General features: G+C 42.0%; 1 protein-coding gene across 5 annotated transcripts in view; it reads right to left on the bottom strand.

Annotated features, from left to right (window-relative positions):
- LOC105478743 (TUB like protein 4) overlaps nucleotides 1–17686 on the bottom strand; it is a 287369-nt gene that overhangs the window by 100992 nt on the left and 168691 nt on the right. For all 5 annotated transcript variants that reach the window (XM_071096652.1, XM_011736357.2, XM_071096651.1 and 2 more), the window contains one exon: nucleotides 2817–2945. Coding sequence is in view for 4 of the 5 variants with exons in the window: in XM_011736357.2 (XP_011734659.1) it covers nucleotides 2817–2945 (129 nt within the window). In the remaining variant the exon portion in view is untranslated. The remainder of the gene's footprint in view (nucleotides 1–2816; nucleotides 2946–17686) is intronic.

Raw genomic sequence — 17686 nt, 5'->3', positions numbered from 1 at the left:
ACTTTCTTTTTTTCAAATAAGTAGAAGCGGCCAGGCATGGTGGCTCACGCCTGTAATCCCAGCACTTTGGGAGGCTGAGGCGGGTGGATCACGAGGTCAGGCAGGAGATCCAGACCATCCTGGCTAACATGGTGAAACCCCGTCTCTGCTAAAAAAAATACAAAAAAATTAGCCAGGAGTGGTGGCGGGCGCCTGTAGTCCCAGCTACTTGGGAGGCTGAGGCAGGAGAATGGTGTGAACCCAGGAGGCGGAGCTTGCAGTGAGCCGAGACAGTGCCCCTGCACTCCAGCCTGGGTGACAGAGCAAGACTCTGTCTCAAAAAAAAAAAAAAAAAAAAGTAGAAGCACACTCTAAAATAATAAAAAGTACAGTAAATACCAGTAACATAGTCATTTGTTATTATCAAGCATTACGGACTTTTGGACTCCATATGCTTGTATAAAAATGTGCTACACTTTTATACAACTGGCATCACAGTAGGTTTGTTCACACCAGTAACGCCACAAACACATGAGGAATGTGTCGTGCTGTAATGTCACTAGGTGAGAGAAATTTTTCAGCTCCATTATAACCTTATGAGATCACCATTGTATATGCAGTCTGTGTTAACTGAAACGTCATTATGCAGCATGTAACTACACTACGAATACACGCATTTCCGACAAAAGAGAAAATCCTTTCTTGTTTGGGAGCATGATAATGTGGTGAGGAATTACAGACTCAAACAAACTAGGGTTTGAATTCTGGCTTACCACCCATGAACTTCCTTGGACAAGTTACTGAACTCCTGACCTGGATTCTTCTCTTCTATTAACTGAGAATAACAATATTTTCAGAACAGGGTTCCTGGAAATTGAAAGATATAACACATAAAAAAGCCAAGCACTCATCTGGCGTTTATCCTTCTCCCTCATTTGGCGTTTATCCTTGATCCCCTTCCATTTCTTCCTCTGAGCAGTGATTTCAAGTCCTCTGGTCACCCTAAATTTGAGGATATGTCTCACCTCATCACTGGGCCTTTCTAGGGAAAAGAATCCCATGCTTTGGTTAATGGAAGAATGACAGCATTTCAGAACCTTTACAGGCCAACTCGGAGAGGCGTCCATTTCACAGAAAACCATGAAAAGCTGCTACCTCAAGGCCTGAAACTCATTTTGGTGATGACCTATGGCTACTGCTTTAGGGCAGGGCAGTTCTGTGCTAGATAAGGTGGTACTGTGATAAGATGCAGGCAGTGCCATAGGCACTTTTCATACACAGTCTTATGTAATCCTCCGTGATCCTGAGGCAGGCACATTATAGCCCCTACATTACAAATAAGAAAACTGAGACACAGGGAAGTATCTCCCATACAAGTTATGGGGTGAGATTCATGGCTGACATTGTCTGATTCTGGAGCTCGTGCTCTTGATCACATGTCCACCCACATGAAGATGTCCACATCTGTGGCTCTCCTTCAAGAAGGCCAGTTAATGGTCACAGAGGACGCTCTGCCTCTTCCTTTTCTCACTGTAAGGAGGCCTGAAGGAAACTGGTAAGGCCTTATCAGTCAGTCAATATTATTACATTGACTCCACCAAATCAACTCAGAAAAAAAGAATGCTGCTTTCACACAGGGTCTTCCGTGAGCCGCCGACAATACTATCTTCATTCACTGTAATTTTATGTCACTTGACCGATCTGCAGCTTGGGAAGCTCACAGCTTATTTAAGCAACAGGTGGGAGAGGGAAGGAAGAGAATCCAAGTACCTTAGAACTTAGAAGTGTATAGAAAGGCAGCCACAGGGAAATCATTCTGAGAGTTAAAACAGTCCAAGAAACCTCTCATTAATTATTAATTGACACCCCCTGAGGATTCCGGTTCTTAAGTCACAGTTTTGTACAATCCCCAGGATGGGAGCTGCCTGCTCAAACCTGTGTCCTTAAACCCATACAAAAAGTGCACCATGAAGCTGTCCCATAAACCAGAACAATCTATGGGAGAACTAGAAACAGCGCAGCTCAGCAGGTGTCCTGGGTACAACTGTTTCCTGAGAGCAGAGGCAAATTGTATCAGAAAGGAAGAGCTGGAAGATGACAACAGGTGGCTGTGCTGATTGAAACCTGCAGAAGAGATTGTAGCCCCCTTCCCTTGTTGAGCAGGTTGTGAGAAGTCACGTGAAGCTCTCCATGAGACCGATGAAATGACAACACAGGGAAGATACCTTTCAAAGGGGGCAAAACAGTGATATGCCAGAGGCCCCAAATTTAATACAGAATTGTAACACTGAAGGGTAAAAAATGATTTCACAGATCTAATTAAAGCTTAAAAGTTGGAGAGTTCTCACAACAGCAGCACGGCTGAAAACGAGGCATGATCCTGCACTCTCTTTTTATCAGTGACACATGCGAAAGAAATGAAAAGCAGGATTTTTTTTTTTTTTTTGAGACGGAGTCTCACGCTGTCACCCAGGCTAGAGTGCAGTGGCGCACACGGCTCACTGCAAGCTCAGCCTCCTGAATAACTGGGACTACAGGCGCCCGCCACCACACCCGGCTAATTTTTTATATTTTTAGTAGAGATGGGGTTTCACCGTGTTCGCCAGGATGGTCTCGATCTCCTGACCTCGTGATCCACCCGCCTCGGCCTCCCAAAGTGCTAGGATCACAGCATGAGCCACTGTGCCCGGCCACAGGATTCTAATTTGATTGATTTCTCTTCCCCCAGCTCTGAAGCACGGGCTGCTGTGTGGTGCTAACGCGCTTGCTCTGGAATGCCTGTCTGGGCATTCTCTACCCCGCAGCCTTTCACTGGCAGAGCTGCGCCTGCCACTCACCTGCGCCCCGCGGTCGTTGACCAGCTCCACAGACCACCTGCCCTCGTACTGAATCCACACGAATATGCCTCCATCCGCATCACACGTGGCCAGTTTCTGGTAGGGCTCATTCCACCTCACCAGCACAACCTAGAAAACCACCAAGAAGACATTTACCACAGGAAATGAATCTGTGGGCCAGGATTATTTCTGTGATGTGATCAAACTTGAAAAACTAATTAGAATGCAGTCAGTAAAGGGAGAAGACTGGGGGCGAATGCGGGGATCAGCGGAGGGAACAGCCAGAGTTCACACGAGAGTCCACAGGGAATCAGCCCCACTGACACAGCTTCCTAACAGTGAGAGGCAGCGCGAACATGCCCACTACTACAAAAACAAAGAGGGGACCTGGGGCCCGTCCGCACCCATCACCTGCCTCTCACAGATGATCCTTCACCTGCTGGTCCTGTGCTGTAGGGAAACTATTTTAACAACATTTACTATGGATTTGAATCAGGGTATTATTTATTTAGTATGGAAAGAGGAAAGGGTGAGTACTATTTAGGTTCATTTTCCTGCTGAAGCAAAATTTTCAGTGTCTTTTTTGGTCTACCTTATTTCTAAATAGTTTAGCATTTGAATGTGGTTAATTTGGGAAAAAAATACATATTTGAAAAATCTAAGTTGTTTAGGATTTATCACCAGAGGAAATAGGAAGAAATTATAAGTTTCAAAATTTCTAAGAACTTTGTTTTATAATTTGAAAAATTCTGATCACTTATCTAAAAAGGTAGCAGCTCTGCTAGGTGGTTTTTGAGAATAGATGAGTGCCGGAGGAGTCTGAGGGTGGCCTCACAGAGCCCAGTAAAAGTAGCAAGGGACTGAGGGTTACGGAATGGTTCCCGGACACCATGAGCCACAAAAGCAACACGGCAGGGCTCACCCTGGAGAATGTTCCCTGAGGCTGTTCCTGACTGGCCCATCCTGGTGATCACGAATTAATTCTGAGACATTCAGCACACATTTTTTACGTTCATGCTATGTGACTAATACTGAGTTGGTAGCTATGAAACACACCTGCTGTTCTCAGGTAAGTTACAGCTGGGAAGTCAGAACCTCCAGACACGCAGCTAGATACTGACATACATCAATAAAATGAGAGCTATTATTAACCAGCAAGAGTACTCCTGCTATGAATAAAAAAAGATTTGAACCTTTGTCTACTCCCAGAATTTTGTGCCTAATAGCTAATCATAATAGTTGTGAACATGTGGCACTGGTGTTAATGGTTTCCAAATTCTAATTTATATCTGAAAACAAAAAGGACTGATGGTTAAAGACTTCCATAGTGCCCAGGCCCCTCCTCACACCCTCTGTCCGAAGTACAATTTCTGCTTTCAGACTAACGCATAAACCCTGGGACTTCTCAAAGCAATGCCATGGACACACCTGATTTTAGGTCTTTAAACTTGTGTCTAGGGCACCAAAGGGCTAGGAGGAACCCCCAAGAACCACCTGATTTAGTCTGCCTTGAGCAGCCTTGGTTGGCCACACTTGGTGTTATCTGCACTTGTTGTAAAACGTATAATAAAATCAATTTTTTCGAGAGGAAATTATTACCTACTTAAAGTGTGAAGAATATCATAGCTCTTTTTTAAAACTGCAAAAATCAGAGGCAGCTGTGAGGCTGAGATCTTTTCAGACCTGGTGATAACCAGGAAAACTGAATCCAGTTGACGGCTCACCTTGCATGGATGTGGACACGAAGAACTCCCAGGTGGCCCCATCTAGCTGTATCCTCTCTGTTGAGACCCTCTTCCTTGCTCTAGTCATAGCTCTGCGGATGCAGTGCTTACGTAACTATCAGCTTGTGAACACCACCCCCCACCACAGGTCTGTGCTGCTTGAGGAAAAGGACAGCATGTTCACCTTTGAATACTGACATATAGTAATTTTGAATATATTGTGCAAACAACAATATATTATTAGAGGTTGTAATCCTTGTTAACTTATATCTTTGAACTATATAGAAGGTATTGAAAGTGATTTCAAGTAGTCTACTTTCCTTTTTTTTTTTCCCCAATTTTGCCCAGGTGGCCTCGACCGCACAGCCTCGCCTCCTTGTGCGCCAGGACAACCGGCCGCAGCCACCGCGGCTCCCTCAAGTAGTTTACTTTCAATTCCCAAAGGCATTTGAACAACAGCATACACTGCCTGCCTGCCTACGATAAACCAGACACTGTTAGGGCTAAGGACAGCGATTAGGACATCTTGTGTCCCTGGAGTTGTTTCCTAAACAGACATTAATATAGTCCTCTGTACACAGACACAGGAGGGGGCTCAACTCACGTGGGGAGTAGGGCAACAAACCCAGATTCATTTTTTTTTAGCTTAGTTTAAAAAATCCTGTATTAGAATTACTGATTTTTTTAAGTTAGACCAACATCAACAAAAGTCCTTAAATGACACTGAACATGTCATAAAATTTAGGATTTCCAAATGGTAAATAAAAGCCAACTTCACAAACTTCTTTCAGATCTGCCAATGATTTGACCCAAGCACTAGAATCCACAAATGTGCATGTGGCTACAATTTGGTCCCTAACACATTAGTTATTTAAACCCATAGTCATTCATGTACTTCAGAATGGCCACTGCGGAATGGAACATGACAAATTAAAAACACAATATTCATGACTGATCAGTTTTTAAATTATTACCTTATTTAAATGTAATACCAATGAATACTCATCCACTATGATCCTCTCTGTAAAATAATACTTGATGACAAGATGTCATACTCCAGAGGAGAGGGGCTAGACACATTATCTACCTTTTTACCCTTAACATCCATCAGAAACAAACCTCTTCATGAAAAAGCTTGAACGGTCATAGCATGACACAAACACAAAAGAGTGGAGGCAAAAAATATTTTCAAATTATTTCTAATGTGAAATTAAAGATTTTTTGGTCTTTATGACAACACAGTTGCCATTGTTGGATAAACGAAATGTTCACAGACTCAATTTCATCTTTCAGAAATTCTTCATCAGTTGAGATGCAGCAGTACATGGAAACGTGGTCCCATTTACACACTTTGCTAAGAGTTCCAACAGTATAAACGAATAGGTGAGTAACACCCTTAGAGACAGAAATCTTTCCAGTGATTTTTGGTTTAAAAATAAAGCCAAACTGCTAATGCTGTTATTCCCATTTCCTCCCCTGTCTACAATTTACAGCTGCAGCCTTATCTCCCAGTAGCTTACTTCCTGTTCTCTAAATCCTTCCAGCCTATTTGGCAATGTTAGGACATACCAGAATGTTGAGGAATTGCCAACTGGGGGCCAGCTGGGTTCTCAGTTGCCCGAATTTTGTGCTATGGGGCTATGGATCTGCCCAGCTATCCAGAGATAGAGCTTTCCTTCCCTTCTCAAGGAAAATGTGACTGTCGTTGACTCTCAGCACCAAAGAACTTCTGTCTTGGGGTATTAGCTAAAGGGTATGTTCTTTGACTAAAAAGTCAGAGGAAAAGGTTAGTTTTGACCTAGGCCTTTGATGGTTCAAAAAAATACCAACCTATTACCCTCTCTAATATAAGACATGTTCTCTCATTTTAGAGTGTTATTGTTGTCAGTAAAGCTATTAAAGGTAGGAAAATCTACACAAAAAAACAAAGGGCAGAACTGCTAAAAGTCTGTATTTGGGCCATAATCTAAGACCCTAAGTCAGTCACATCACTTCTTACACCTAGAACTACTTTTAGGGAAAGCAAAACAAGCATCACTTTGCCCATCCCAAGGATGTTCGTCTTCTGAGTCAGAAGCCTTCCAAATGGTGTTGACAGACAGATTTACACAAGAAGTCATCTCAGGGAACAACCAGTGTCATCACTGTTTAGAAGGATTTCTCTCAACCTAAAGCAAATGTAATCTGAATGAACACTAAATACACACAGCTCAAGTAAGAAATCCCTGTGATTATCACCACTCTGTTCTTCTTCTGCAATTTATTAAGTGAACCAGCAACAACTACAGTTGTGCAAGAAAAACAAAGTGATTGCCAAGTTAATTGTAGACACATTTGGTCATTTTAATGAACCAAAAGCACCCTGAAAAAGAGGCTGGAAGAAATTCAACTAGAACAATGGTTCCGCAGACTGCTGCCCCCAGAGATGTCACCGGGAGGTCAGGGTTCAGGAAGGCGGGCTCCGGAGTCTGGCTGCCTGACTCTGACTCTGGGCCTCCTCACTCACCCACCAGCTGCACAGCTGTGGCCACCGGGACCCTCTTGCTGCCCCTTTCCTCGTCTGCTTGACACACGCCATAGTAGCATACCCCTCACTGAGTTGTGAGGAGTATCATAAGAAAGGACCTCAGACTGGGGCCAGGCACACTGCAAACATTCAGCAAATGAGAGCTCTGTGTTATTAATTCACAAACTCAAAACTCCAGAAGATAAAGACTGGTTCAGCACAGTATTTACATATATAGTTTCCTCTTTAATGAAAGATAAACGTTTTGAAAGGTAATCTCCCTTTCCAGACCCGTCTGCCACCACTTGCACTCCCTACCCAACTCTGTAACTTAAAAAGCAACATCACCACATGGTTCGTGCCACCCTTGGCCAGGAACACCCTTCTGCCCCTTGCTGCCTGGTGAGTAAAGCCTTCCCTGAAGTTCCAAGCAATCCCACTTGCTCTGCGTGCAGCACCTTTTGCACAGTCCCGCGCATGCGGTACACTGCGCTCCCTCACGCAAATGTTCCACACCAGACTGAGAACTTTGTAACTTTTGTTCTATTAAACTATTCTTGAAAGATGATTAACCATATCTGTTCCCTCTCTCTCTCTCAAGAGTAAGATGTTAAAACTGATTCAGATGAGAAGGGGGTGGATAACAGATTACTGAGACAAAATTCACGTATGTAATTCACCCATTGTCAATGTACAATGCAATGGTTATTAGTATATTCACAGAGTTGTCCAACCTTTCAAATATGGTTTAGAACATCTATGTCAACCCCCAAAGCCCTGTACTTTTCAGTTACCACCAACCAACCACACAATATTTCACTCCAGCCCTAAGCAACCAATTCTCTGGTGTTACAGATTTGCCTACTCTGCACATTCCATATAAAAGGAATCATACGATACATGGTCTTTTGTGACTGGCTTCCTTCTCTTAGCATGTTTTCAGGGTTTATCCATGTTGTAGCATATATCAGTGTTTACCTTTAAAATATAGCCCAGTAACATTCCATTGTATTGAGAGACCACATTTTGTTGATCTGTTCATCAGCTGATGAACATCTGGGCTGTTCATCAACTTTTAGCTATTATGAATACTGCTATGAACTTTTGTGTGCAAATTTTCTAGTATAAACATGTTTCATTTTTCTTGGGTCTATACCTAGGAGTGGAGTTGCTGGGTCAAATGATAATTCTATGTTCAACTTTTTGAGGAACTACAGGACTGGTTTCCAAAGTGATGCATCAATTTACAACCCCACTAGCAATGGATGAGGTTTCCAGTTTCTCCAAACTCTAATACTTGCTATTGCCTGTCTTCTAAAAAATGATAGCCACCCTGGTGAGTGTGCAGCAGTTTAATGTGCATTTCCCTGATGGCTAATGATGTTGAGCATCTTCTCATGTGCTTGCTTGTGTATTTTTTGAGAAATGTCTATTCAGATCATTTGCCTATTTTTAGTTGGGTAGTCTTTTCTATTACTGAGTTGTAGGAGTTTCTCTTAAGCCCTCTGAAACGCTAACTACATTTGAAGAAAACTTTAGGTTTTATTTCCAGATAGACAAATTTATTTTATCTCATTTAAATGTTCACAAATCCAGTTCTCATTCAAACACAATTCAATTAATCTCAGTTGGTTGATAAGAATCTGTGAATGAAATGGCCTAGAGATAATAAAGGAATTCAGAAAACACAGATCTGTGGTCAGAGCCCTGGAATCCGGGGACCACGGTGTCTCAAACTAGTTCTGAACCTGCATGTGCTGGGGGATGACCTTCTAGTCCCAGCTTCTTTAGGACGCGTCCCAGGAAACACAGGTACACATTCTTTCCTGTATTTTCCAAACTTTGTTGTCAGAAAATAATATATCTTCTTATTGGATAGAGTTTATACTATTAGCCAGGCCTGAATTAGGAAAAAGAGAACTCCACACCAAATCTGATATGAATGCAAAACGACCATTCCACCCTTCTCATCTATTAAGTGGCAGCAATATTCTTCCATTAAAGCAAGATAAAACAATGCTGAAGAGCTACGTTATAATTACCGTCTGGCGGAAACCCAACAGTTAATATTTTCATCTTTTGACCATATTCAGGCATTCACCTACCTCAAAATCCTGTGGAATAGTACCCCCTATGACTCTAACTTCTATTCTTTTCCACTCATCATAGCTGCTAACTCCTGAATAAAAATTCTACCGGAAAGTATGTTCAATCACATGCACTATTCATTGAGGTTGCAAATCACTTTGAAAACTTGTGAAATTCACATTTTTCCTCATCACCACTTTTCACTCACTCTCAACTAAATACCCTTGGTGTATCTAGTAGTTATTAGTATTAGTAGTTAATTTAGAGCTAAAACAGACATCTAAACATCGTTGTTTAGAGCTCTGGCTTGTAGATGAGGAAAGGTAGGCTAATGAGGTGAACAAACTTTCCTAAGGTCACAAAGCAAGTTCAAGGTTAGGTCAGGGTCCCAGAGGCTCTGTCTTCTCTCTTGTTCAGAGTACCTGTCAACCAAGCTGGCACCTGTGGCCGTCAATCACTCAGCCAATGAGTATTCAGGAAGCACCAAACAGGTGCATTCAGGGAGGACACACAGAGGGGAGAGACGCCTGCCCTCAAGGAGCACCTGGTGGAACACTCAGAGGAGCCACTTCATTCTTTGCTTTTTAAGCATGTGTTCTTGCTGTCATACTTTGGCAATGCAAAAATATCCTAGAAAACAACTGTATCAATTAGTTCTGGTTCTGAGGGAAGAAAATAAAATCACACTAAAAAGAAATAAACTAAGACATTAGTGATGGTATGTGATGGGAGAAAAGCTGAGTGTTGGGAGAAGCTGAGGCAGGGCTTGCATGTCTGACATAATGTAAAAGAGTCTTGGAACATGTCCGGGGTCCAGGGTCTAAAACTCCCTGTGGCCTTTGGAGCGCCAAGCTCTGCGCTAAAGGGTGGAAGGCTACCCTGACGCACCACAATCTAAGCCCAGGGCATAAAACCCCTCGTGGCTTGGATAGAATCCAGGGCTCATGGCTCTGGAATGTGTCTAGACTCACTGGCTCCTCGCTCTCCCAGGATCGATCGTATCTTGAATTAAAAGAACCTGCTCTCCATTATCTCAAGTAGCAGAGCAGATGCTAAACCATCACAGCTGTAAATCATGTGCTTAATGTAACGGCACCCTTTCGACCCCCACATTCTCAACACCCGTTTCTTTGTTTGATCACCAATAAATAGTCTGGGCTTCCAGAGTTCGGGGCCTGCGCAGCCTCCATACACTAGCGATGGCCCCCTGGACCCACTTTCTCTCTCAAACTATCTTTTCTCATTCCTTTGACTCTGCTGGACTTCGTCACCCCCACAACCTGGTGTTGGGTCTGATCACCCCAACAAGTGTGTTATAAATGATTTTTATTTAAACTTTTCCTTATTTTCTGATTTTCCCACAATGAACATACTTTACTTCCATCGCATGTCTGAAAAAACTATCTTGTTAGTGAATTTAAACAATGTATTTTAGCAACAATAAGTTTAAGTCATTTTTACATACATTATTTTACATAGCTTATTTTATCTCCACAAATATCTTAGAAGGAGGTATTGCCATTACTATTACCTTGCTTCAGATAAGTGAAGCTGAAAGGTTAAAATCTCTCCATAGACTTAACTTAAAAATCGTAGGCAATATTTATGACATATATAAAAGTTTAAAGAAAAATTTACTATGAAGTGTTCTCATTCAGCTTAAAATATCACCAGTACTATCCAGAGTCCTGTGTATTCCTCAGGCCTCAGTCTTTTCTTGTCTGAGGAAAAAAATGACCTTATGGACATTTCATGTTTTTAATTCACAGGCATTTTTATACCTTAATTATACATGTACAGATCCTCAATACATTATTCTTATAGCTTTTTATTTTATATATTACAGAAAAAATGTAACATACACCAAAGAAGAGCAACTGGGTTTAATAACCTTCCATGTACCCATCATCCAGCTTTAAAATAATCCACATGTTTGCATGCTGTAACCTTTAAAAAACTATATATAGTTTTTACTTATGGAGTACATGAGATGTGTTGATGCAGGCATGCAATGTGAAATAAGCACATCTTAGAGAAAGGGGTATCTACCCCCTTAGGCATTTATCCTTTGTGTTACCAAAAATCCAATTACTCTTAAAGTACTTTTAAAATGTACAATTATTATTGACTATAGTCACCCTGCTGTACTATCAAATACTAAGTGTTATTCTTTTTTTTGTACCCATTAACCATCCCTACCTCCCCCCACCCCAACCTCCCACTACCCTTCCCAGCCTCTGGTAACGATCCTTCTTCTCTCTATGTCCATGAGGTCAATTGTTCTGATTTTTAGATTCCACAAATAAGTGAGAACATGCAATGTTTTGTCTTTCTGTGCCTGGCTTATTTCACTTAACATAACGATCTCCAGTTCCATACATGTTGTAGCAAATGACTAGATCTCATCATTTTTTATGGCTGAGTAGTACTCAATTGTGTATGTATCACATTTTCCTAATCAATTCAGCTGTTGATGGACACTTGGATTGCTTCCAAACCTTAGCTACTGTAAACAGTGCTGCAACTGGAGTGCAGATATCTCTTCGATACACTGATTTCCTTTATTTTGGGTATATACGCAGCAGTAAGACTGCCGGATCATAAGGTAGCTCTAACAATTTGGAGGTTTTCAGGAACCTCCAAACTGTTCTCCATAGTCACTGTACTAATTTACATTCCCACCAAGAGTGTACAAGGGTTTCCTTTTCTCCACATCCTCACCAGCATTTGTTATTGCCGGATATTTGGAATAAAAACCATTTTAACTGGGGTGAGATGATATAATTTTGATTTGGATTTCTCTGATGATCATTGATTATGACCAACTGAGGGTAAATCTCTTAATCCTTAATGACCTTCCTCTTTATTCCTTTTTGCCGACTTGCTATGGCTTAAAAGTGAATTTGGGCCGGGTGTGGAGGCTCACGCCTATAATCCCAGCACTTTTGGAGGCCAAGATGGGCAGATCACCTGAGGTCGGGAGTAGAGCCCAGCCTGACCAACGTGGAGAAACCCCGTCTCTACTAAAAACACGAAATTAGCCGGGCATGGTGGTGCATGCCTGTAATCCCAGCTACTCGGGAGGCTGAAGCAGGAGAATCGCTTGAAGCCTGGAGACAGACGTTGTGGCGAGCCAAGATTGAGCCATTGCACTCCAGCCTAGGCAACAAGAGCAAAACTCCGGATAAATAATAATAATTTAAAAAAAAAAAAAAAAAGGGCATCATGTTTGTTATTTTTATAGGATTAAGGGCAATTTTCTTTTCCTGCTTTTCGGTTTCTTCATCTAGTCCAGCTGTCCAGTTGTACCCGCCCAGCCGGGACGTGAGCCTCTCTCTGGCGAACCTCTCTCTCAACTCTGTCTTCCCTGAGCGCTGCTCTGGGGTGAGAATGTCCCTCTAAGGCACACTGGAGGCCCACCTGTTTAAGCATTTCTGGAGCAGGATGGGGGTTTTGAGTTTGGAAAGGGATTATCTGAAAACAAAGCAAACCAGAGAACCCAGGTGCCAATAAAGCTGCAAATAAAAATTACTTTAAGTATCAAAAGAGTAGTATTAGGGAATCTTAAATTAGAAAATAAGATATTCTGAATAAAAAGCACTAGCCCTTAAAAATAATCAGTGAGGTCATTATTATCTATTAGCAAATGATACATCTTTCCTTTGCATTCAGATGTGATTCAAATTTGCAACAGAGATCCTAACTCAAATTACAAGCTTCACACTGATCACCCACTAGTGTAGGCTACTGGGTTGGTGCAAAAGTAATTGAGGTTTTTGCCATTATAGATATGGATACAGCCTTGATCTAAGCAAACACATCTCTGAGCTATATAACATCATTCAGACATTTAAAAAAAATTATTGAATTTCTTAAAATCTCTCCAAGTATCTACAGAAAAGCATAAAGCATTAAACAGTCAACCTACCATATTAATAGGCTTTCAATATCTACCAAAAAGCCTCATATGTATCTATCATCTTATTATTTAAGCCTCTGCTAAATTATCATACATGATTCAAAATGTTTCATTCTAAAACAAGAGAGTTAACTTCCTGTATATGTAAGGAAATGGACAGATTACAAAAGGACCTGATTCTCAACCCTGTGGCCTGGAACCTGGAGCAGGCATCATCATCTCCATTTTACAGAAAAGGCAACTGGGGTTCAGAGGTTAATCGGCCCAAAGAACCCAATCAGCACAAGGCAGGGCAATGACCAGGGGCCAGCGCATCCATTCCTAGTCCAGCATGTTTTCCTCTTTTAAAAATAAGGTAGGTCTGAATCATTTGATGGTCCTGTTGTTTGGCAACACCTATTCATCCCAGGAAAACAATTGTATTTGTGCAGAATGCTCACATTTTTAAAATTAGCTGGAAGATTGCACATCACCACCCAATGCAAGGTCTGAAGCCAGAACACCATGCACGAATTAAATATGCTCTTGACCTTAGTGATATTATGGTATGATGGCTTCAGGGGGAAAAAAAAGCACTAATCTTAAGCATCTACCTACTGCTAATCCTTCACCAAATTTGCTAAAGGAAAATTCAATTATTAAAGTAGTTGTCTATTTTTGATTGAAATTTTATGTTTTAAATATAAGCCTTAACTATCAGCTATGTATTTTAGTCATTTACATTTAATCTATTAACTTCCAAGATGTTTTTCTTCATTTTTCAGAGGAGTTAAGACAGCAGGATTCTCTACATTCTGCTCTATAAAATCTCTACCACTTAGCCCACCATGTTTAGCATTTGGACAGGAAATGGCACTGCTCTGCACGTACAACCACCACCTTTGACTGGTAGCCAAGTTTGTTTGGCTACCAACTGAAGATAAATCTTAGCTCATCATCTGACACCCCCAACTATCAACCCACATCAAAGCCTGCTTCTGAGCCATGCGTGTGAGCAGAGCAAAGCTAGAACCAGGAAATTCTTCTTGGCTGGCAAAAGAAAATCTGAATTTCAGTTTGGGCTTTAGCATTCTGCGTCTTCATTTTGTCTGAAAAGTCAATTTGGTCTAGATACTTTCTAAGGATTCTTCTAGTTCTATTATTTCAATTCATTGGATCTTATTCAAGCAAATACTAAGCAAATACAACATGCCCGCTGCTAAGTGTAATCTCAAAAAACTTAAAAGATTTACCACTCAAGAAGAAAATCCAGCAGCTGGATCATAACACAATCACCTGGAAGCAGGAGTGCTCTTTTTCTGACAGGCTGGATGTGTGAGTTCAGGAATCACCAGGTGGAAGCGGGAGTGGTACAACTCATGGTTGCCCTAGGATCCACCAGCAAAACCTGCTTCCTGTCCTCACAACCTTATGCTCTGCTGGCCTATAGGTCTCAGATCCAAAGGAAGACATGCTTCCAGCAGGAGATACAACAATGATTCCACTGAGCTGGAAGCTAAGACTGCTGCCTTGGCCACTTTAGGTTCCTCACACCTCTGAATCAACAGGCAGAGAAGGGAGTTTCTGTGCTGGCCGGGGTGACTGACCCTGACAATCATGTGGACACTGGATTACGAATCCACTATGCAGGTAGGGAAGGGTATGTCTGGGATACAGGAGAGCCCTTCCTTAGGGCATCGCTTAGTGTTACCATGCCCTGGGATTAACACCAATGGAAAACCGCAACAACCCAACCCCAGCAGAACTAAGAATGGCCTGGACCCTTCAGGAATGACAGTTTGGGATATGGTCACCACATCAGGTAAAGGAACCGTGACCAGCTGAGCTGCCTGCTGAAGGCAAAAAGAATACAGAATAGGGAGTGGAAGAAGGGTAGCTATAAATGCCAGCTACGACGATGCGACAGAAACAAGGACTGTCACTGCCACAAGTGTTTCCTCCCTGTTTTGTTACGACTTGTGTGTAACAATCCCACAACGAAAGTGTGTTCATTCTCTTCTATTAGCTCCTGATGCCCCTTTCCAATAACTCCATTTCCCATCATCACCTTTGCACACACTAATATCTTGTTGTCAAATGATTTTACGTTTCTGCATTTCATATTTAAACAAAACCACAAACTCATGGCCAAGGGACACCCTTCCCTCTCCTCTCCTCCATCACAAGACCCTAGGGTGAGGGAAGAGCAGCTCTTTTTAACCATCTACGATTTCTTTGAAGAAATCCACAGGAGCCCTCCCTTGATGATGTCACTAACTGAGCTTCAACATAGCCCCTGGATAGTTCCACTAAAGGGCTCTCTTAACCACAACACAGCTCTTCAGGTCCCCTAAATAGTATGGCTTTTGGTTAGGTGGGGGACCACAGGGTGTCTTCCCAACTTCCTCACCTGTCAGGAGCATGGCGGCACAAATCAACTGGCACTGACTGCTCATCAGACACACAGAGGGACAAAGCAACCCAGAGGGACATCTTCAGTGAAAAGCAACTGCCAGAGAATCATTTTCACTGGGAAGAATTCACATAGACACTGCATACCTGAATGCTAATCGCCAAAGTCAATTTCCTTCAAGATGATTTTCAACTTCTAGTACCAGTCATAGCAGTTAAATGGATTCATTTCTTCTCAAAAGTTATCTGTATCTGACTTCCATGCTAGGAGGACTGGGCAACAAACCTCACCTTGACAGACATGACTGCTGGCCACTTTCTGTTTCCCAAAATTTCTCTGGCTCAGTAACACACCCTTCCTTACAAGTGCACGCTAAGAAAACAGAAATAACGATGAAAAGATGGAAAGGAGGGGAACTAAGGAAAACCCAAGTAATCCAAAGGTACTGATATTCACCTCCACAACTCATCAGCTTTCTTGTCCCATCTGTGATCGTGCAGAGGGATTGCCAAGATTGAATCCCAGTGCCACTACTTACTGCTCTGTGGCTTTGGACCAGTTCTTTATCCTGGTAGGATGGTGAGGATTAAGCAAACTAATTTGGTTAGCGTGGTTAGAACAGTAACTGACACACATTAGGAGCTGAGTAAGGATTAGCTCTTGTTATCCCATGTACCTTTCTGTAATACAAAAAACAAACAAACCAAAACAAAAAAACAGGTGGTTGGAGGTGTGTGAAAGGTACAGCCTTAGGTTTAAATACAAAAATTTATGTGAATTTTTTATGAATGAAAGGTTGTACATATTTTTAATATGAAACTTTCTCACCAAAGAATTTTTTCTCCTTGTCATTTTTTCTAATAAAAATTCAAAGCTAGGCCAAGCCCCTTGGTTTCTTATTCTGCAGGAGAGAACTATCTCTACTGATTCCTGCTGTATTCCTTCTTCTCACCACAGTAGAAATGTTTTAAAAATTAAAAAAAAAATCAAAGAAATTGTTACTCATTATTCCAGAGGTGGTGAGCACCAGAGAGTAGCATGAACAGTACCCACTTCCTTTCAGCAGACACTCGTACTTTGCACTCTTTCCTCCAAAGGTAGTAACAGACAAGCTGCTGGGTAGAGGCTGGTGCTTCTGCCACTGACTATGACACTAACTTTCCAAGATGACAAGGACCAAACTACTGAGAGCCACAGATGCTCTTATGTGATCGTGCCTGCCTCTACTGCCCTTTCTCACCTGTGACAAGTCAGCACACATTCACCACGGGCCTAAGAGATCCCTGGCCTAACATCTTCCAAGCATCTCCATGGAACACTTCAAACCTAAGAAGCAGGTATGGTTAGAAACTATCACTCAATATTTATGAAAGGGCTATGGAACTTCTACCATCTTTCTGCAGAAGTCAGGATCTTTTAACACCACAGGAGACGCTGCTAGGAAGAAAAATCTAAATGAAAGCTGATTTGTATTGCAGTGGACATTCTGGTCTTATCCAGTATCCTAAAAGAACAATGAATTCACCATACAAAAGGTTCTAGTAAACTGAAGAGAGCTGGAGCATGAGTGGAGATTGACGTTTCCACATCAGACACTAGGAGAGTGTGGTGGGTAAGGGCTTTTGATTCTCCCAACCACCATATGATGCAAATGTTGCCATTCTTATCTTCCAAAAGAAACTGAGACTTAGGGAGGTTAGGTGCTTTGTTCAACACCCCATAGCCACATGGTGGTGGCACCAACCACTCAAACCTAGATGCAATTCCTAAGTTTACATTTAAAGACACCACACACACATGAGTGAATTCTAATGAGAAGAGGAGTTGTTTTAGCTAGAAACCTAAACTACATGACTGTACAAGATATCCAGGTGATTAAGCAAAAAGGAATATACCTGAACAATGAGATGCCCAAATTAAAATACTAGTTAAACAAGGCTAATTAGAAGTGTCCCAGGGTTTCCATAGTATAGTAATTACCATATTTGCCTAACACGTGAAATGTCCCCAGTTCAAAACCGGGCGGAAAAAGCTCTTTCTACTTTTTGGGAGGCCGAGGTGGGCGGATCACCTGAGGTCAGGAGTTCGAGATCAGCCTGACCAACATGGAGAAACCCCATCTCTACTAAAAATACAAAAATTAGCCGGGTATAGGGGCGCATGCCTGTAATCCCAGCTACTCAGGAGGCTGAGACAGGAGAATCACTTGAACCCGGGAGGCGGAGGTTGTGGTGAGCTGAG

Source organism: Macaca nemestrina, chromosome 5 (assembly GCF_043159975.1).
Source record: "Macaca nemestrina isolate mMacNem1 chromosome 5, mMacNem.hap1, whole genome shotgun sequence".
Lineage (NCBI taxonomy): Eukaryota > Metazoa > Chordata > Mammalia > Primates > Cercopithecidae > Macaca > Macaca nemestrina.
This window is presented reverse-complemented; position numbering and strand designations above follow the sequence as displayed.